The following is a 20,864-nucleotide window of genomic DNA, read 5'->3' as shown; positions in this document are numbered from 1 at the left end:
TAGGAAAAGAATGTGTTCTTTTGTGGATTTTGCAAGCACTTGTCTCTAGGGCTGGTAGTGATGGTAGAATTCTCCAGCTTGCAGAATTACAAAAGACTGCTCCATTGAGCCAGGGGAAAAGGAATCACAGTGCGTGTTTAATCTTTGGCTCAATCAGGGCCTGCCCACCCATGAGACGAGGCAAGGAGAGTGCCTCAGGCGGCAGGGTCCACTGGGGCAGTTGTTCCTTATGCAGATCTTCCCTGGCCCCTTCCCCCCTGGTGGGGACGAGAGCAGCATAAGTTGGGGGTTTGCCTCAGATGCCAAAATGCCCTGAGCTGACCCTGGGCGCCAGGCAACCGAGTAACACCTATCCAGATCTTCCAACCTATCCAAATGCCTCCTCCAGGAGAGGTCCAGAGGGCAGCAACCCGAAAATCAGCCTTTTTCTGCAGTGGCTCCCCATCTGTGGAATGCTCTTTGCAATGAGGCTCACCTGAGGCCTTCATTGTGCACCTTTACCTTTAGGTACCAGGCAAAAGCATTCTTCTTCAATCAGGCCTTTTGGCTGAGGAATATCCCACAGCCTGTTTAAATGTGTTGGGAGGGGGGAGTTTTGTTTTGTTCTTGCTTTTATTATGTATCTTGTGTTCATATATTGTGTTTCTATGCCGTGAAGCGCCCTGAGATCTACTAAAGGGCGATATACAAATACCAAAATAGGAGCGTGCCATGACAGAACAACTGAAAGAAGAGGACCTTGCTGAACCATGGGCGCCAGGGATGGAGGGACTTTTGGCCCAACAAGAAAATGAGTCTTTGGACTTGATAAATGAATTTGGAAAAAAACAGATTCTGAGAGACAAAGTTTGGTTGGAAATGGGGGGTTGGACTGACCCCCCTATGCAGGGATGTTTGGACTCTCAGAATCTGGCAACGCGCCGTTAGAGGTTTGGAGTTGTTGGGACTTATCTTGGAGGGAATTGGAAACATGTTTACTACTTGAAACATGTTTTAAAATACTACATGGAGTTTAGTCTGGACTATGAGAAAGGGGCCGATCCGTCGAAAAGGGTCAAAAACACTACCAAGCTGGAGTTCCCACGAGTGAAAGGAAAATATGAAGAAGAACTGCGGACGGGACATGGGAGAGATTTGATGGCCTCGGATATAAGATCACCAGGTTAAATGGGCCAGACAAATGGGACAAAAGCACTGATAACCCCGGGACCGGGGGGAGGGGACGCTGGAAGAAGATTGGATTGTTTTTATTCTCTTTTTTCTTTTTATCGTCAGAAATGTCTTTATGAAAGTTGCAAAAATGTTGAAATGAAATTACTAGGCTCTTGTAAGAATGTTTAAAGAATTAGGTAAAAAGGTAATGGTTATGAGAAGCTGGTAAAAATAAGATTTAAATTTTAAGTTTTAAGGTTTTATATAAGATAAGATGAGAATAGAGTAAGGTTATGCATTGACAGAATATTATGAATTATGGGAAGGATTTGCTGTGACAATTATCAATTAAGATACAAGAGATGGGAGGAGGAGGAGGTCATGGAAAGAAGGTAAAGAAAGTGGATTGAAAACGATGGTTTTCTTTTTTCTTTTTTTCTGTAATTTTGTTTCTTTTCTTTTCTCTGTGATTTAAAAAATTTTTTTCCAATAAATATTTTTTTAAAAAAAACAAATTGATTAAATAAATGGTGTTTAATTCGCGCGGGTTTTATCGGAAAGCAGCATTGAGAGGGTCGCGCCCGAGTCCCGCTGGGGCTCACGGGGCTTGCGTGCAGCAGCTGCGGAGCGGCGGGGGCTCTGAGGGGGCCGTTTCGGGCCTCAGAGGCTGTTTCTTACTGTGGCTCCGGACATCGGCCGTCCTCCCGAAGTCTAGCCGCCCCGAGGGTCAGGTGGGTTACGAAAGCGGACGAGGCTTCGGCCGCCCTGGGACTCGCCTCACAGGAAACGGGCCAGCCGCGCCTTCCCCCGACTCGGAGCCGGCCCAGCCGCCCTCGCCGTTTCCGCGGCGGCTCCCTCAAAACATCGCGAGAGCCTCCGGTTTCATAGAGGCAAGAAAGGTAAGAGTAGGGCTCCAGCTGCTGCGGGGGAAAGGCCAATTCCCGGGTTCCTTTCGAAAAACAATGCGGGAAAACGCAGGGAAGGTGAGCGCTGCAGATCCCGCTCGCTGCTCCCTCCCAGCCGGTAGGAAAGCGCTCGGAAATCCGGTGCGCATTGCGGTTTAAACTGCGTCTATAACGCCCCGGTGTCGGATGTTCTGGATTAGAAATAGCAGGAATTTCGGGGCGACTTTGGGACTCTCTCGCGCGCGCACCCTCCGTGATCCCGGGGGGCCATGCTAAAGTTCTGGATGCTAAGGGACCTCTGTGGCCATAGGAGCCGACTCCGAGGAGCCACAGGGGCTCTGGTCCCCGCAAAGCGAAGGGGCATTGTTGCCATTCAAATGGAGAGCATGCATTGTGTCATGTGATCACTTGTGGGGGCGGGGCTTACCTGGGCTCCCACAATATTCAAGTTGGCGCCCCTGCCTGTCACTTCTGACAAAAAGTAGTTCGAAGTCAACCCAGAAGCGAGCTCCTCGGTACACGTCTACATGCGCACATCTATAATGTCTGCCTCTCCCTTGAGGGAGATTCTCGCGATATCTCGGCGCAGCCTTCTATTAGCTGGAGAAATTGAGAGGCATTTCCTCCTCTCCCCTTCAGGGAAGTCCCGCGATACTGCATTGGCGCCCCGCCCCCGGGAGAGCGGAGGTGATGCCGGGTGAGCTCGCCGCTCTTCTCGCCCAAAGAGCGAGTGGCCTTCGGCGACGGGAGCCGCGAGGTCTCGCGAGAGCCGCTTTTGAGTGACACTCGGGTCCATCCTTCCGCCGGCGACGGGCTGGCTCTTCCCCACCTACCTCACGGCCCCCTCATGGGGCCTGTCGGCGGGTCTGCGCCGCCTCCGCGTCCTCCGCTCCCTCCCGCCGACGCCGTCTGAGGAAGCGCCGCGGCGGACGAGCGGCGAAGGCGGGCTGCGGGGGCCTCGCCACATCCCCCCCCCCGCCCCAGCTCCGGGCGCCGCCGGCGAGGAATGAGGTGGAACCATCGGTGGGGGGGGGTTCCGGGGTGGGGGAGGGGACGGCGGCGACCCTGCCGCCTCGTGATTGGCTCGCGGGGGGGAGGCGCGCAGGTTCCGCGCTTCTCTCGCCCCTTCGAGGCCGTCGTGGCGGAGCCTCCAACTTCAACGGCTCTTTTGCGAGGGGCAGAAGGCTCTGAGGTGGAGAAGCCGGGACCGCAGAACAGGGAGAAATAGGGCAGCGGAGGAGCTCCTCCTGTGCGGGCTGACGAGGCAGACAGCTGTCGCCACAGGATAGCATCCCAGAGTTGGAAGGGACCCCCGAGGGTCATCTAGTCCAACCCCCAGCCATGCGGGAAACTCAGCTAAAGCAGCCATGGCAGGTGGCCACCCAGCCTCTGCTTAAAAACCTCCAGGGAAGGAGAGTCCACCCCCTCTGGTGGGAGTCCTTTCTGCTGTCATCCAGCTCCTCCAAGGAAGGAGGTGAACTTTGGGACAGTAACTTGAAGCCCTTGGTTCAGGTCCTGGGGCAGGTGCCTGCTTGCATCTGCTCCTGCTAGAGAACTGTTGGAGGATGTGGATTATTGGCATGTGTGTTTTTGTTGTTGAGTGTGTGCTTAAATGTAAAAAAAAAAAAAACAACCACACACACACACACACACACACACACAACAAAACATGCATTAAAAGATAAGGAACTTCTGTTTTGTACCCATCACAGTCCTGGCACTGATAGCTGCAGGGCTGACTGTAATGTACTTACTTACTTCACATGATTTATATCCCACAACTTTGACACAGTTTAAGGTTTCCAGGGCACCTAATAAAGTAGAAAGAAACACAAAGTACCATTTAAAATAAATACTATTATAATAAGAAAAAGTATAAACTAACACAGCAAATTAAAAAACAACAAATCAAAACATTTAATAGCCGATTTAAATTGCTTTCCCCATCTCTGCTCTAAGGTTTCACTAACATTGTAAACCACCCCCATCCCCATATCATAAATGCTAACACTGGAAAAACACTTTAGAAATTCACTGACAGTCACAATCCATGCCTGCCTAGGTAGTATTTCAAGCCACCGTAAAAATAAGAAGTCAACATGATTATCCTGTCTTTGATTGTACACTTCCTCTGACACATCTTTTGGTAATGTGATTTACATAACAGGACACTTTACACTGGCAAAGTTAAATTCAAAATGTAACACCTAGTTTTAATCCTTCACATTCTAGTGTGCAAATTCTTTTGCTCTCATTGCTGTAAAGTTTTTGTTTTTAAGCGTTTATATTAATGCTTTTAGAAATTGGTTGGTATTTGTATCTGTATATTTTATTCATTATACAGCATCATTTTATGATTATATTGTGTGTCATTATGGGTACTGTTAGTAGACGAGCAGGATATAAGTTTTGAGAAATGTGTGAAACGGCACCAGATTTAGGGTGATGTAGGTGGTTTCCCAGCACAAGGCGCCGAGCTGAAGGGGAATTTCCTTCATCATCATTAACATTTTTGACCGATTGTCTTATGCTTTAGGGGGGGGCACTTGGCATCAGGCAAGCTGACACCCTGGCCAGTCTGCCACTGCACATTCATGTGGTTGATACACCATAGATACAATGGTAATCTGGGGTGGGGGCAAACTTTCAAATAAACCAGTGATCTTTAAATGGTGGAGTATCCCCCTACTTTTTTTAAGAATTGCAAGAGTGCTACTGTACCATTTACAGGGAAGTGCTTTCCTTTATAGAAATAAAAACATTAGAACTTTGAAAATAATGTTATGTGGGCATGAATGGACAAAGTCCCTCAGTGGCAGTTCCACCTATCACAGAAGCTGTGACTTTGCAAACTGAAAGAAAAAAGGTTTACTCTTGTGAGAGTCAGCTTAGTGTAGTGGTTAGAGTATTTGTAGGTCTAGGACCTGGGAGACCCAGATTCAAATCCCCACTCAGCCAAGAAGTTCACTGGGTGTTACTATAATAATACTAATAAAAAATTTACTATTTATATGCTGCCCAACTGGCTGGGTTTCCCCAGCCACTCTGTCCTATACATGCCTAAACTTAAGTCCTACTGTGCTGTCTGTATGACCTGTTTTGCTATGGCTAGTTACAACTTTCCAAATACCACAAACTGCAAAAAGAACCAACTAAATTATGAAAAAATAAATAGAAAGTGCTGTTGCATTGGAAAAAATATGACTAGTCATTCTGTTTTTGCGCCCATAACCCAGGTTCCAGGAGCCATGTGGCAAATAGCTTTTCTATCCCAGTTGCTAACACTAGAGTACATATTAAAATGCTTCCTCTGGCTGGGGAGTAAAAGGATAATTATATTTGAATGTTTCAGAATATGGGAACACACATGCCACACATCTTGCAAGTAATGACATTGTGTTTACATTACGCAACAAACACTTTGTCCAATTCTTTATTTTAGAAATGAGTTGCACAATTGAGAAGGCCCTAGCTGATGCAAAAGCACTAGTGGAGCGACTGAGAGAACATGATAATGCAGCGGAAGCTCTGATTGAACAAACTACGGCACTCAACAAACGAGTGGAAGCAATGAAGCAGGTGTGTGGTCGCTTGTTAATTGTTCCTATTTGGAAATAGACTGTTTAAATGTGACCATTTAAGATTATTTGCAGTGGCCTAGGGAGCAAAATGAATTACACAGCCAGTTAAATGTTTAATAAGGCGTTTGAATTAGTTGATGTAATCTGTGTTTTGTGTGTGTGTGTGTGCGCGAGAGAGAGAGAGGACCTTCAGCTTTTTGCATATACCATATTTTTCACCCTATAGGACGCACTTTTTCCCCTCCAAAAATGAAGGGGAAATGTGTGTGCATCCTATGGGGCGAATGCAGGCTTTCGCTGAAGCCTGGAGAGCGAGGGGGGTCAGTGCACACCGACACCTCTCGCTCTCCAGGCTTCAGGAAGCTATCCGCTAGCCGTGGGAGACGCAGCTCTCCCACGGCTAGCGGAGAGCTTGCCTGCACCCAGAAGCTTGGGGCGCACTGACCTCAGCACGCCCCAAGCTTCAGGCTTCGCGCAGCGCTCCGCTAGCCGTGGGAGAGCCGCGCGACTTCACGCGGCTCTCCTACGGCTTGCGGATAGCAGCCTGTTCTGGGGTCGGGGGAAGCTCGGGCTTCCCCAGCCCCGCACCTGGGGGGGAAATAATTTTTTTTCTTTCCCCCCCCCCAAAAAAAACCTAGGTGCGTCCTATGGGGCAAAAAATACGGTAAATTTGAGACCAGTTTAAGTAATGTAGTGTTGTATAGTCTTGCAAAGTGTTGTATAGTCTTGCAAAATCTTATGTATCCACACTTGAAGCCTAGAGATTCTTTTGCATTATGTTGTTCAACTTTGATCAGATTTTCCTTGTATCAATCATATGTAAATATACAGTGGTACCCCGCAAGACGAACGCCTCGCAAGACGGAAAACCCACTAGACGAAAGGGTTTTCCGTTTTGGAGGCGCTTCGCAAAACGAATTTCCCTATGGGCTTGCTTCGCAAGACGACAGCCCATAGGGAAATCTCCAGGACAGCGGGGAAGCGCAGCGCGTCTTCCCCACTGTCCTCGGACCTCCTCCCGCCGCCGGCTTCGGAAGGAAGCTCCGATGCCGGGGGGGGAAACGCCTCCTCCCGCTGCGCGGCATCGGAACCAGGCTCCGATGCCGGGCGGCGGGGGGGGGAACGCCTCCTCCCGCCGCGCAGCATCGGAACCAAGCTCCGATGCCGGGCGGCGGGGGGGGGAACGCCTCCTCCCGCCGCGCGGCATCGGAACCAAGCTCCGATCCGATGCCGGGCGGCGGGGGGGAACGCCTCCGATGCCGGGCGGCATCGGAACGAAGCTCCGATGCCGGGCAGCGGGGGGGGGACGCCTCCTCCCGGCGCGCGGCATCGGAACGAAGCTCCGATGCCGGGCGGCGGGGGGGGGAACGTCTCCTCCCGCCGCCGGACATCGGAACAAAGCTCCAATGACGGGCGGCGGGGGGGGGAACGCCTCCTCCCGCCGCGCGGCATCGGAACGAAGCTCCGATGCCGGGCGGCGGGGGGGAACGCCTCCTCCCGCCGCCGGACATCGGAACGAAGCTCCGATGCCGGGCGGCGGGGGGGGAACGCCTCCTCCCGCCGCGCGGCATCGGAACCAAGCTCCGGTGCCGGGCGGCGGGGGGGGAACGCCTCCTCCCGCCGCGCAGCATCGGAACCAAGCTCCGATGCCGGGCGGCGGGGGGGGAACGCCTCCTCCCGGCGCGCGGCATCGGAACCAAGCTCCGATGCCGGGCGGCGGGGGGGGGAACGTCTCCTCCCGCCGCCGGACATCGGAACGAAGCTCCGATGCCGGGCGGCGGGGGAACGCCTCCTCCCGTCGCGCGGCATCGGAAGGAAGGAAGGAACAGAATGCTGTTCTGAATGTTGGCGGTGGGGAGGAAAAACCCTCCTCCCACGCAAGCCCCGGGAACAGAGGGAAAGCGCTGCGCGCCTTCCCCTCTGTTCCCGTACCTGTCCTGAAGGCTTGCGGTGCGGAGAAAAGCCCTTCTCCGCACCGCCAGCCTGGCAAGCGGTTTCCCTAGGAACGCATTAATTGATTTTCAATGCATTCCTATGGGAAACCGTGCTTCGCAAGACGAAAAACTCGCAAGAAGAAAAAACTTGCGGAACGAATTAATTTCGTCTTGCGAGGCACCACTGTATTAAATTTTTGGCAGGCACTCGGACTTTTAAACTCATTTTTCTGCAAAAAAATCTCTCTAAAACATATTTTAATAATTATAATTAAACAGTGGTACCTCGGGTTACATACGCTTCAGGTTACTTACGCTTCAGGTTAAAGACTCCGCTAACCCAGAAATAGTGCTTCAGGTTAAGAACTTTGCTTCAGGATGAGAACAGAAATTGTGCTCTGGCGGCACAGCAGCAGGCCCCATTAGCTAAAGTGGTGCTTCAGGTTAAGAACAGTTTCAGGTTAAGTACGGACCTCCGGAACGAATGAAGTACTTAACCCAAGGTATCACTGTAATTTATTTATACCCCACCCATCTGGCTGGGTTTCCCTAGCCACTCTTTTTTAAAGCTTCAATAGACTCTTTTACCTGCTGGGACTTGCATCTGAACACTCTACTGTTGTTTTCCATTAGTATTCTTGTCCTTTATTTAATTTTTTAAAATTAAACTATATTTATGCCTTGCCTTTCCATCCATGAAGGCTCATAAATGGCTTAATAGTATTAAACCTAGAATTAAAACAGCAGTATAAAAAGAGAATAACAATCTACAGCACAACATGGGCATAGAAACAATCAATAAGCTGTTATCTGCAAAGACCTTTCTAACATTGCAACCTGCTACCTAAACCACATTCATGAAAGAACCAAGTGAGCTCTGTGGAAGGTATTTTTGCTGAGAGAAACATATATACTGTGCTTATTTTGCATATATTTAAGTTATAATCTAATAGTCACAGGCATTTTTGTATGTGTTTCATTTCCATCCATCACCCCTGCCGCACCCATAGGTAAGTATGCCAGCCAGCTGAAAATAACAGTTCATACATGTACTGTAACATAAGGGTGGTGGGCCCATTCTGATGGCCATCCCTCAGAGACTGATGGAACCTGATGCATGTCTGAATGCTCTGGGGGATTTTTCTAGTAGAGAAAGGTGATCTTGTTGAAGCCCTGGTCTTGCTATGGCAGTGTTTCTCAAACTTGAGTCTCCAGCTGTTGTTTTATTACAAATTCCATCATCCCTAGCTAGCAGGATCAGTGGTCAGGGATGACCCAAGTTTGAGAAACACTGTGCTATGGAATGGCAAGAAGAATGGGTGATTGACACAATCATTCCTGAGTGTCCTCTCCAGTGTTTTGGAGCTCAAGCAGCTCCTTGATACTCTGAGAGGCTCCAGACTATAAAGCAGGCTGGACAAAGAGTGGAGAACAAGTGGCGCAAGTTTTGCTGTGAAGCTGACCAAACAGAGTGTAGGCAGCATACAGCTGCAGACACTGATTTAACCACGTTTTGCAGATGAACATTTTAATACTGTGTATGCCAATAAGGTGGTTTTTGAGCCAAAAAGCTACAATGATGTTCAGAATTTACCTAAGCACCAAGCTGGTATAAAGCTATGAACTCCGAGATAGCTTCTTTAAAAGAGCATAACACTTGGTCTCTTGTACCACAAACCCCAGATATGAGACTTATTGATTCTAATTGGGTTTATAGAGTTAAAGTGAATGACAAAAATGAAGTTGTAAGGTACAAGGCTAGATTAGTTGCTAGGAGTTTTCAACAAATTCCAGGCGAAGATTATGATTTGTGTTATTCACCAAGTGTAAAATATGAAACAGTTAAGCTTTTGTTAAAAGATGCATCACAACGTGGACATTCTGCTTATCACTTAGGTATAAAAACTGCATATTTGTTTGCAGATTTAAAAGAACAATTTTTTATGCGTGTTCCTGAAGGCATAGACGCCGCTGAAGGTTTGGTATGCAAATTAAATAAATCCCTTTATGGTCTGCACCAAAGTGGAAGGAATTGGCACCAAACTTTAACAAAAGAATTGCTGGATATTGGTTTTTCACAAGGAAAGGCAGACAATTGTGTGTTCATAAAGGAAAGGGCAAACTCTGTAACAAAAATATGTGTGTATGTAGATGACGTGTTAATTTCTACAAAAACTAAACAGGAATATGAACAGGTAGTATCACAGTTACAGAAGAAATTTGATGTGGTGGAATTAGGCATAGCTAAAAAATACTTATCCATGCAAATTGAGAAAGGCAAAAATGGATCTTTTCTGGTTCATCAAACTGCAAAAATTGATGATCTGGTTGAAATGCTACGTTTAGAAAATGCAAATGGGAAGGAAACGCCCATGGTGTGTGGTTTCACCTTTACAGGTGAAGATAAGCCATTTACTAACAAAACTTTGTATCGTTCTGCTATAGGCAAGCTAAATTTCATTCAAAGAATCTCAAGACCAGATATAACTTATGCTTTTCACTTTCTTGCAAAATTTGTGGAAAAGCCCACTACACAATGTTTCTCTGCTCTTAAGAGAGTGGTAATATACCTTAAACATACCAAACATTATAGGTTGCAGTTTACAACAAGTATTGACAAAGGTTTTGAAATTTTCTGTGATGCATCTCATGCAGTAGAACAAAATAATTGCAGGGGTGTGCCTGGCATGGTGTTTTGTTATAACGGTTGTCCATTTGAATGGAAGTCCCAGACACAAACCATTATTTGTCTCTCCACAACCGAGAGTGAATTATGTGCATGCATTCAGGCCACTCGTGATGTAGAATGGTATCTGCAAGTATTTGCAGACCTGCAGATGCAAGTAACCCTACCAGTAAAAGTTTACCTTGATTCCCAGAGTGGACTCGCTATCCTATGTTCAGAAACCAATACGCAGCGCACTAGAGTCTTAAGATTGCATTTACAGTTTGTAAAGAAACTAATTGCTGATGAAATGATTGTATTTCAATATGTTCCAGGTGACAATCAAATTGCAGACATATTTACTAAAGCACTTCCAAAGGTTACACATGAAAGACATGTACAAAATATGCTTTATGTTTTTGTTCCACAATGATGAACCGCAGGGGAAATGCTGAATGGTTTCTTTAAATGTAAAGGTTCTTCATTGTTCCACCTGATGTGTATGTCTTTAAGGGGCCAGAGCAAGCGCCAGAGCAAAATAACGAGACCCAGCTTTACAGCTGTGAAACACAGCAGGTGCTGCTGAGTTGTATTGATTAAGCTGTGTCAGCAATTGGGTGTAGTATGTGAGGAGCAGCACCTAGCTCTCCCATTACCCTGGGGGATGGGTTGGTGGTTGGGTCTGGTTTGTTGTTGATGTATTTAGTGTATAAGGAGTTTTTGTTTTTGTTATTAAAACCTTGTTTAAGTTATTTTTGAGTCCCTTTTTAATGCATGGTCTCCCGAGCAAGCTCTCTGCAGTGCCACTATACTGCAAATAGCCAACATTAACAACCCTTTCCCCCATAAGATAAGGGGGAGCGTTTGGTGAAAGGATACTTCAGAGTACAACCCTGAGTACAATTATGGAAATACCACAATATTATGCAGTACAGCATGCCAATTATGAAAAATTTGCCTACTTTCAGTACCAAGAAGAAATTCAAGAACTTAATGAAGTAGCAAGACATAGGCCCCGCTCTTCACTGGTACTGGGAATCCAGCAGGAAAACAGGCAGATCAGGGAACTACAGCAAGAAAATAAAGGTGAGTAAGCATTCACTCTAGAAGGAGATTCTGCACCATTTACCATATTTTTTGCACCATAACACTCACTTTTTTCCTCCTAGAAAGTAAGGGGAAATGTCTGTGCGTGTTATGTAGGAAATGCCTACGGGTGGCATGCCTACAGATTTTCCTCCTCTAAAAACTACGTGCGTGTTATGGTTGGGTGCGTGTTATAGAGCGAAAAATACGGTACTTAGTTTATAATGTACGTTCCAGTAACTGAATCCCAAGAATTGTTCATTAACTTTAAAACATTTCATTGAATAATCATTTGTTTACTACCGCTGTTACTACTACTACATCTGAGGTGCATATACACTGTTAAGCCATTAAAAGGTCTGAAGCAATAGGTGGGTGTTGCTTTGGGAGCCTGATTGGACTGAAAGCTCTAAGGAAATGTGTCAAGATTCTGCAGATGCGTGGATAGCTAGAGACTAGTAGTAAAAATGCTCACTACCCAAGATAAAAGCAGATGATGATGATGATTTATTTGTAACCCTTCCATCTGATGGGGTCAGACACAATACAGATTGGATGGGTAAAAAGTTCGTGGACATATGCTTATAATGTATTAATGCTAACAACTAGATATTTGGGTTATGTATGCAAGTGGTGAAGAAAAATACATTCAGTTGAACATTTCAATGGTTAAATACAAGGTAATTTAAAACATTGATAGTCACCTCTCTAGTGCCTTTAAAGAAATCTTTCTTTTTTATGTCCCACTGTTACCAGTTGTTGGTGCCCTTTGAGTAGTTTTGTTTCTTGATGATTTTGTGTGTTGTGTTTTTGTGTATTTTTTTCAGGGTGTAGTTTTTTGTCCTGGTGACCTTTTTGTATGTACTGTACAAATTATACAAATAAAATTGGATTAAAAAAGTAATTAACACTTTGAAAGCCTACTTAAAAATACTTTATTTTTTTCTGTGTGACAGTATTGGTGTAACTCTTATCAGATTGAATAGAAACTGCTTCCACATCTGGGTTTTAGGAACTAGGGGTAATAGTGATGGAATGATTGAACATGTGGTCTACTGTTGCTAAAGAAATTATCTGAATACAGAAAATTTAAAAGGGGGGGTAATTAGCAAATCTTCTACAGGTAACTTGCAACTTGCATGCATTTAACCTGTGCACATTCAGCTTTACGCGCTTGGGGGATGGAGAAAGGGACAGGAGGCCGACGTCTGGGGAAAAATAACCCACCGTTGAACCCAATGTGCTTTCACCAGTGGTGTCCAAACATTTTTCAAAGAGGGCCAGATTTGATGAAGTGAAGGGTCATGAGGGCCAACCAAAGGACCAACCAAAGTTGTTAACCTTTTTTTTAGGATTGAAATTGAGCCCCAGGAACCCCAGGAAATAAACTGCCACAGGGGCCAGATTAAACTGACCACCGGGCCAGATTAGACCCCCAAAACAGACTTTGGGCATGCCTGGCTTTCACTATATGCAATTTTGACTTTACACTCTAGCCCTGGAACATACCGTATTTTTCGCTCTATTGGACACAGTTTTTCCTCTCCAAAAATTGAGGGGAAATGTGTGTGCGTCCTATAGAGCGAATGCAGGCTTGTGCCATAGCCGCGCGCAACCCATCCGGCAAGGAGAGGCTGCACGGGGCTAAAGGGGAAGCCACAACAGCGAGCGGGATCCATCCCGCTCGTTGCCTTGCCTGCTTCCATAGCTGCGCGCAACCCCTCCGCAAGGAGAGGCTGCACGGGGCTATGGCTTCTTTAGCCCCACGCAGCCTCCCCCGGCAAGGAGAGGCTGCACGGGGCTAAAGGGGAAGCCACAACAGCGAGCGGGATCCATCCCGCTCGCTGCCTTGCCTTCTTCCACAGCTGCGCGCAACCCCTCCGCAAGGAGAGGCTGCACGGGGCTATGGCTTCTTTAGCCCCACGCAGCCTCCCCCGGCAAGGAGAGGCTGCACGGGGCTAAAGGGGAAGCCAAAACAGCGAACGGGATCCATCCCGCTCGCTGCCTTGCCTTCTTCCATAGCTGCGCACAACCCCTCTGGCAGGGAGAGGTTGTGTGCAGCCTGTACGCTGCTCTTTGGGGCTGGGGGGGGGAAATATTTTTTTCCTTGATTTCCCCCCCCTAAAAACTGGGTGCGCCCTATGGTCAGGTGCGCCCTATGGTGCGAAAAATACGGTAACCCCCATGTAAGAGTTGCCTGTAGGTAGTTGTTTGGTTTGATTAAACAAGTTGCCACTTATATTAATGGTGTACCAACACACGTTTGCTTATCTGTTTGTTGTAGTCCTAGACACTATCAATTCATAGTATCAGAAATTTGGGTTAGTTTCATATATCCACCCCCCCCCCCATTAATTAATACTATGGCAACTATAATGAAATGGGTAGTTCTCAAGTAGTGTAACCAGTCTGAGCAATATAGTGGATTGTTTTATACAACATTAGCCTGCTCAGAGCAATGGACATTACTAACGTTGGGCAATTCATTTCCATGGGGCTACTCTGAGTATACAGTGGTGCCTCGCAAGACGAAAAGAATCTGTTCTGTGATTCTCTTCGTCTAGCAGTTTTCTCGTCTTGCGAAGCAAGCTCATTGAAGGATTAGCGGATTAGCGCAATTAGCGGCTTTTAGCGGCTTATCTGCTGATCGGATCAGCTGATAAGCGGCTTAGCAGCTTAGAAAAAGGGGGGGGCAAAGGGAAAAAAACCAGCAGGAACTCGCAAGACATTGTCGTCTTGCGAAGCAAGCCCATAGGAAATTCGTTTTGCGAAGCACCTCCAAAACGGAAAACTCTTTCGTCTAGCGAGTTTTCCGTCTTGCGAGGCATTCGTCTTGCGGGGCACCACTGTAATTCAGTTGGATACAACAAGCAGAAGCACCTGCTATGTTTAGATAGAGTTTCCTGTGCACAAGTGAAATGTGTTCAACTTATTTCGACAGAATTACGTACTTCTCTTGAAGAACACCAATCTGCCTTGGAGCTAATAATGAGCAAATACAGAGAGCAGATGTTTAGGCTGCTCATGGCCAGTAAAAAGGATGATCCAGGTATAATAATGAAGTTAAAGGAGCAGCACTCTAAGGTAGTATGCCTTTTAAAATTCTCTAAGCCTTTTGCAGTACTAATGTTTTACCTTCTAAGTTATGCACCTTCAGTAGTTTTAACTTCAGACTTTACTTTTTTACTCTAAGACTAGAGCTGCATGGCCAAGACTCATTTCCAGATCTTCACCCTCTTCTACTGCACATTGGCATTGGGTAAAAAAGATTTGCAAAGTAGTAGGTGATAGCAGGAGGAGTACTTAATTCTTTTCCCATCAACTACTTTTGCTTGTAACCCCTGATTTCAGCTAGCCAGGATTCCAGACCTGTACACATCTAAACAAGTTTAACTGCATACCATGAATAGGTTTGGTGGCATACTGAAGACATATTGAAGACTACTGAATAACCTGAAGTAGTCAATAGAATGCTAACTCTCCAAAGAGCTAAATGGAAACTTTTCAGTTTGTCTAAAGGCCAGTGTATTAGATAGAAAAAGGCTTCTGAAAACAGTTGGCAAACAAATCCAGTAGTCTTTGTTAATATAATAGTAAAACCTAATTCAAAATCCTTTTTTAAAATTAGTACATTTCAGCCTGTAAAACAAAACATAAACAGCAAATATATATTAAGTGTTTGTGTTCTAAATATATAACTTCCTCTCTGCCCAAAGAACTGGGTTGTTTTTCTCAGGGCTGATAGCCCAATAGAGTGCTGTTAGCCTACGCACTTGCTTACTGAAGCTAATTTAACAGATTTGTTTCCTCAGTTTCCAATCACCTTTTGAATGACTTATTTAATGTTCCTCCTGAAATGATGTGCTACATGTTCATTGCAAAGTGAGATGAGGTGCTTTAATTGCTCAAAAAATGGAGTGCAACTCCTGTTTGAACACAATGTCATTGATGCCCCTAAGACCCTTGCACATAGAAGTATAGTGTACCATCATGGAGAAGGCAGTTGTTCATAATGTGTGTTCTCCTGAAGGTGGTTCTAAAACTGTGGTTCCCAACACATGCCCCACCGGGGGGGGGGGCAATTCGAGAATGAGTTAGACCAAGTTAACAGCCTTTTAGGCTTCCTCCACGATATACAATATCTTTATTGTCATTGTCCCATACAGAACAATGAATAGGAGTTCACTTTTTGAATAATAAGAATTATATGTCATGGGAGGGCATCAGGATTTTAGAGATGCTTAGGTGGGGCATGGCCAAAAAACCGGTTGGGAACCACTGCTCTAAAAAAACCCTGCTGGATATGAAAAATGGGAAGACTACCTGTGGTTTATTGTGTTGAAAAGACTTATAAAAAAATATTGAAATAAAAAAATCTTATGCAGAATATACAGAATATTTATTTATTACGGCCATAGGCCCATACAAAATCTTATGCTTTTCATAAACTTTTATTATTTACAATTCAGTTGGCATTTTAAATTTGAAATGTTACTAGTGGTTTTTACTTTTATTCTTTTGGTTTAGGAGCTACAAGAACATGTGGACCAAATCACAGAAATGGCAGCAGTCATGCGAAAGGCCATTGAAATTGATGAACAGCAGGGTTGCAAAGAACAGGAACGCATTTTTCAGCTTGAGGTAAATATTCAATTCTATGGAAATTCAAAAAATAAGTGATACTTCTAAACTGATGAATTCAGATCATTAGTAAATGACAGAAGAATTCATTTTCGGAATTATTTTCTGAATGAAATTGGTCACACAATTTACCTTAAAATGCATTTTTAATTACATTTGGTAGTCATACCTTATGTGGTAAACAGACCTACTTTATTGTGTAAAAAACATCATTTGGCATCTTGATTTTAGGGGCTGGCTTTCATTGCAGTGGCCCAAGTAATGGCTTCTGCTGCTGCTGCTGTAAGCTTATTTTTAGTCTTATGATTGTTTCCAGTAGCATATTCTGGGAAAGAATTTATTGTGTAACCTCATGGGAAACCTATTTCCTTAAAGCATGTTCTGGAGTAGAGCTCAAGACAACATAGGAATTGGACTTTACCTGTGTTTCCCAATTTTTTTCCTTTTAAGTGCTTGAAATAATTTAATATATTCCCTCCATAATGTCTTCTCTGTTCAAATATTATTTCATGCTTTACTGTGCTACATTTAAAAGCATTGTGTCCTTGCTTACAGCAGGAAAACAAAGGACTGAGAGAGATCCTGCAAATAACTAGAGAATCATTCCTGAATCTCAAAGATGATGCATCAGAAAGTACATCTCTGTCAGCATTAGTAACGAACAGCGACTTGAGCCTGAGGAAGAGTTGAAGATCCTATGGAAATTTTGTATGGCCAACTGCACATAAGATCATAAAGTATCAGGGTTCACTTGTCAAGCGGCTGTTTCCCAATGCAGCCTTGACAGGTTAATGCATTCTGAAGTAGATGACAATTTGATACTTTTTATACCATGTACAGTACATTCAGATTTATTTAAAATTGTCATTATTGCCCAATATTGATTACCGGAAATATAATTTCTGAAGGAAACTGGCTAACATCAGTTAAAGTTTTGAAAACAGCACCACCCGGAACAGCTGCAAAACTACACACATGTATTTAGAAGGTTCAAACTACTCCTATAGGGTGCTTAGAAATATACATAAAAACAGAAGTTCCTGCTCTCTTGGGCACATTCACATCATCTACCCACATACTTATTCCATTCATGGACTGAACTTGAAGAAAATCAGTTGTTTTGAACAGTACTGATTGTCTTACACCTTTAGTCTCTATCTGCTTCAGGTCATGTGACATTTTACAAATGGGTTGTATTTAAGAAAAATAAAAAACAAGGTACCAAATAAATTAATGCATTGTCTTTTTTTTTAGGTACAATTCTTTTGTAAAATATTGTAATCTCTGTAGTGAGGAAGGGAGAAAGTTGGGTTTTTCTTGTAGAAAAGATTGCAACAATTGTTAATACCTGTTAATGGGTTCCCGTTCCCCTGGGGTTTCCAGTTGTGCATGACACACATTGGTAATCTAAGTAGAATGAAGTCTGAGGTCTAAGATCAATCTGCAGCTAATAGTTACAGTATTGTTGCACATCCAGTGCACGTCTAACATTAATTGCCTTTCAAATAATTGGTAGTGGCTCCTTACAGTGGAAAGAAATGTTGGGAGTCCAGGGAAATAGTTCTATTTCACTTCACCAAATAATGGGTTTAAAAATACAAGGCTTGCTTTTCAGCTGTAAATAAATCAAACCTAGCAAGCCCCACACCTGTAGACAAGGAAATAATCTAATGAACTTGAGATTCTAAATCCACTATCTTGTGGTCTCTACACTATATTCATTTTTTAAAGAAATCTAGAAAGCACATAATTTTTCAGAATATTTTTCTAGATCAATAATAATTTTGCTCAGCTATTTAGTGTGAAGCACTTCATTTTCTTCCACTATAAATTAAACACAGAGGCTTGGATTCAGGAGCTGTCTGTGGTGTTAATGTGTGTGCACTCTGGGTTTCCCACTGCAGCTCCCTATACCCTCTGGGAAGTCACTTCTGAAGAGTTTCCAGAATGGTGTGTGCAGGGCTGCAGCCGAGGGTGGCCAGAGAATGGGTTCCCGTTCCCCTGGGGTTTCCAGTTGTGCATGACACACTTTGGGATCCAAGCCTAAATATAGAAGCTGCTCGTCTACTAAAATAAGTTGAAGTTTCAGTAATATTTTTTTGAAGCACCTGGAACATTATTTCTGTGTGTCAGTCTTCTGACAGATGAGAGATGCCAAAAAATAACAGTGTGGAACAATAAGATTAATTTGCTCTGATATACTCAACTTTGACCATTTGTCAACCAGAAACAAATATTAGATATTTGATAAGAAATCCCATTCTTCAAGCAGCATGATGGGCTGCAGTTATTTCTTAAGTACTTTGCAGAATGTTCCTGTATATGAGAGGTATGCTATTCAAGTAGTCATGTACTAGACAAAGGACATTTTAAAATGGAACAGTTTACGGCAGCACAGCTTCAGAAGCAGCATGAGATACATCCTTGAGGAAATCTAGAGCTAAATCTGGACAATTTAGAAACATGTAGAAAAGCGGTACTTAACTTGGCCTTAATTTATAAGCAAAGCAGTAGCTACACTTTATTCATAATACAATATTTTGTTTAGATTGCATTCACAAATGGTACAGTGCACACTCATCTAATAAAACTACTTCACCTGCATTATCAGCCCAAACAAGCCAGTTGGAATATCTGTTTAATCCTAAACATTTGCAATGACATATGTAGGCATAGGGCTGAATTGTTTTGATGCTAAAAACATAGCATTTGAAAATACAAACTGGTCAAAATATGTGACTTCTATTTCAACTTTATTTAAAACATTTTGTCCTTTATCTCAATCTGTTTAGTCTGCTCTGGTGTATGCGGTTAATTGTGGTAGGCACTAAAGCAACATTAAAATAATTGACAAATGAACATAATTTATTATTACTGCAATGGAAAGGAACTTGTTTATAATTTGCGCTTAGAAATTTTATAATCCGACTTTCTCAAACAAATTGTCAAATAAATTATTAGCCTAAGCACAAACCTTTTGTATACATTTTTTTCTTCCAGGTGGACAAGAGTGGAATTTCTAGAAGCTCTACTTAATCCTCTCTGTAAATTATGAAATATTTATGTAAATAGTTTAACAAAAACTTATTTTCATTATATTTGGAGTGTAAAATACTAAAATGCAGTCATCTCCAAGCTTGTGGAATGGATGTAGTAGTAGTAAACTCACCAGTAATTCTGAACGGAAAAAGAGGCTTGACTAATGATTTGTAACTGTAAATTATTGTGATTGTCTAGTTCAGATTTCTGGTTGTCTTGAGTATTATTCTTTTGCATGCCCAAATCAGCGTAACTTTCTCGGAATGTGGCATGAGTTTTCCTTATATCATTATTTTTGTAAGGCAGATGCTTGTAATGACCTTGAAATGCATCCTGTACAGTAAACTTATTTTTGCCAGTATTTTGGGTCAGGTAGATGTTTCAGCCATTCAAGTTTTGTCAAATACCCACATGAAGTGTCTGTTCTGGTACAGCTGCCTCAGCTCCTAGCAACCAGCACCCCCTGGCCAGCTCCAGAGGCACCATTCGTCTGGGGAGCTTATAGCCAGAGCTGCTGCAACGAACAGCTGTGCAAGCCTTTGGGAGGCAGAGATGAGAGGGCATCAGAGGGACAGAGGCCAGTGTTGCCATGGCCCTCCTGACCACTGTTCAAGGCACCCCAGGGTGCCACGGCACACTGGTTGGAAACCACTGCTTTAAGAGGCCCATCAGGTTGAGAAGGACCTTTGTTTTCAGTGGTGGCACCAGTTGCAGGATTCCATTGTCAAGAAAGCAGCTGGAAAAGGCATGCAGAGACCACAGCCCTGTTTACCATAACACCCCCACCACCACCCCAGATACTCACTAAGCCTGCTGTGGCCTGGAACTGGTTGTATAAAGGGCAGGTGGCCAATTGCTGAATGGACACAGCTATGGAAAAACTCCATCAGAACTTGGTGGCTGCCCACAAAAACAAGCCCTGCCACAAGTGTTAGGCCACCACCACTGGCGCTGCCAAATGGACTTAATCCCTTTGGGTTACCCCTCAGAAGAGTCACAGGACAGGAGTGCCACTCATCTTGATTTCCAACCACCATGAAGTTTGCACCAAGATAGACTAGGGGGCTGAGGTCACCTGGGTGAGAGGCAGGAGAATGAGAGGGGTTGAGTGGGTAGGTGTGATTGAAGAAGGGGTGTGCGGTACAATCAGTATGCAATTATGGCACTGATATTGTTACATAGCACTTTATGAGATGTTGCTAGCATGTTACTCACTAGCACACACCTTGTAGCATTTATATGAAATCCCAGTTTGCATATTGTAATGGATTGTATGTTTGGGGGGTCATGGGTTGGGTTGTTTTTACCATTTTAATGTTTTTTATATCCTGTAACCCCCTTTGGTACTGTCTAGTAAAATGTTGATAAATGCAAAATAACTCCACCTTTCTGGTTCCCCCCCCCCAACCCCTTTAGTGGTCCCCTAAAGACTTTTTATTCTGCTAAATGTTTTAATATGCACTTTATCTGATGTTAAAACAACTGAACGCCATTTTGTAAACATTTTTATTGCAAAACTGCCTTTGAGAAATTGCCCTAAAATGTTGGGATAGAAATAAAGAAGTACGACCAGTAACCATGAAATGCAATATACGTAGTAGATTTAAGGACAGGGTTTGAGAGGCCATCAACTAATACTCCAGTAGCACACTGATGCGTATTTGATCCTAATGTGCTGGAAGTTTCCATACAGAAGCCAGTCACTGCTGTAGTAGCTACATATTCACTTACCTTGCAAAGCAGGAATTGTATTTCCCATTCCTTCACTTGGAAAAACACATATAAGCTGCCCTTCCCTTCAAGATAAAAAACATGAGACAGAATGAACTCAGACACACAGATGAGTCCCTAGAAGGTAACA

The 20,864-nt window shown here is 44.2% G+C and overlaps 2 protein-coding genes across 7 annotated transcripts in view; one reads left to right on the top strand and one right to left on the bottom strand.

The window, feature by feature from the left end:
- INTS13 (integrator complex subunit 13) overlaps window positions 1-3,024 on the bottom strand; it is a gene marked incomplete at its 5' end in the record, with an annotated part of 33,399 nt that extends 30,375 nt beyond the window's left edge. For 2 of the 3 annotated variants that reach the window (XM_083464029.1, XM_083464030.1), the window contains one exon: window positions 1,831-2,031. Coding sequence is in view for 1 of the 3 variants with exons in the window: in XM_083464028.1 (XP_083320154.1) it covers window positions 2,891-3,024 (134 nt within the window). Of the gene's footprint in view, window positions 1-1,830; window positions 2,032-2,890 lie in introns of those variants that run through there. The other variant, XM_083464028.1, reaches the window with a different exon arrangement.
- FGFR1OP2 (FGFR1 oncogene partner 2) lies at window positions 2,933-20,579 on the top strand. 4 transcript variants are annotated; one of them, XM_083464122.1, is made up of 7 exons: window positions 2,933-3,080; window positions 5,500-5,636; window positions 11,206-11,323; window positions 14,265-14,407; window positions 15,851-15,964; window positions 16,523-17,328; window positions 17,494-20,579. In XM_083464122.1, exons 2-6 carry the CDS (start codon window positions 5,502-5,504, stop codon window positions 16,652-16,654), a joined length of 642 nt encoding a protein of 213 aa, XP_083320248.1. In that variant the 5' UTR covers window positions 2,933-3,080; window positions 5,500-5,501; the 3' UTR covers window positions 16,655-17,328; window positions 17,494-20,579. The 4 variants fall into 4 exon arrangements, with proteins under 4 accessions (XP_083320248.1, XP_083320246.1, XP_083320245.1 ...); XM_083464120.1 differs by having other exon boundaries at window positions 16,520-17,328; XM_083464119.1 differs by lacking the exon at window positions 2,933-3,080 and adding an exon at window positions 3,247-3,431.
- Window positions 20,580-20,864: the final 285 nt, after the last annotated feature.

This window comes from Podarcis liolepis (assembly GCF_965112155.1).
Source record: "Podarcis liolepis genome assembly, chromosome: 10".
Taxonomy (NCBI): Eukaryota; Metazoa; Chordata; class Lepidosauria; order Squamata; family Lacertidae; genus Podarcis; species Podarcis liolepis.
Note: the sequence above shows the minus strand (reverse complement) of the source record. Positions and strands in the feature narration are given on the sequence as shown.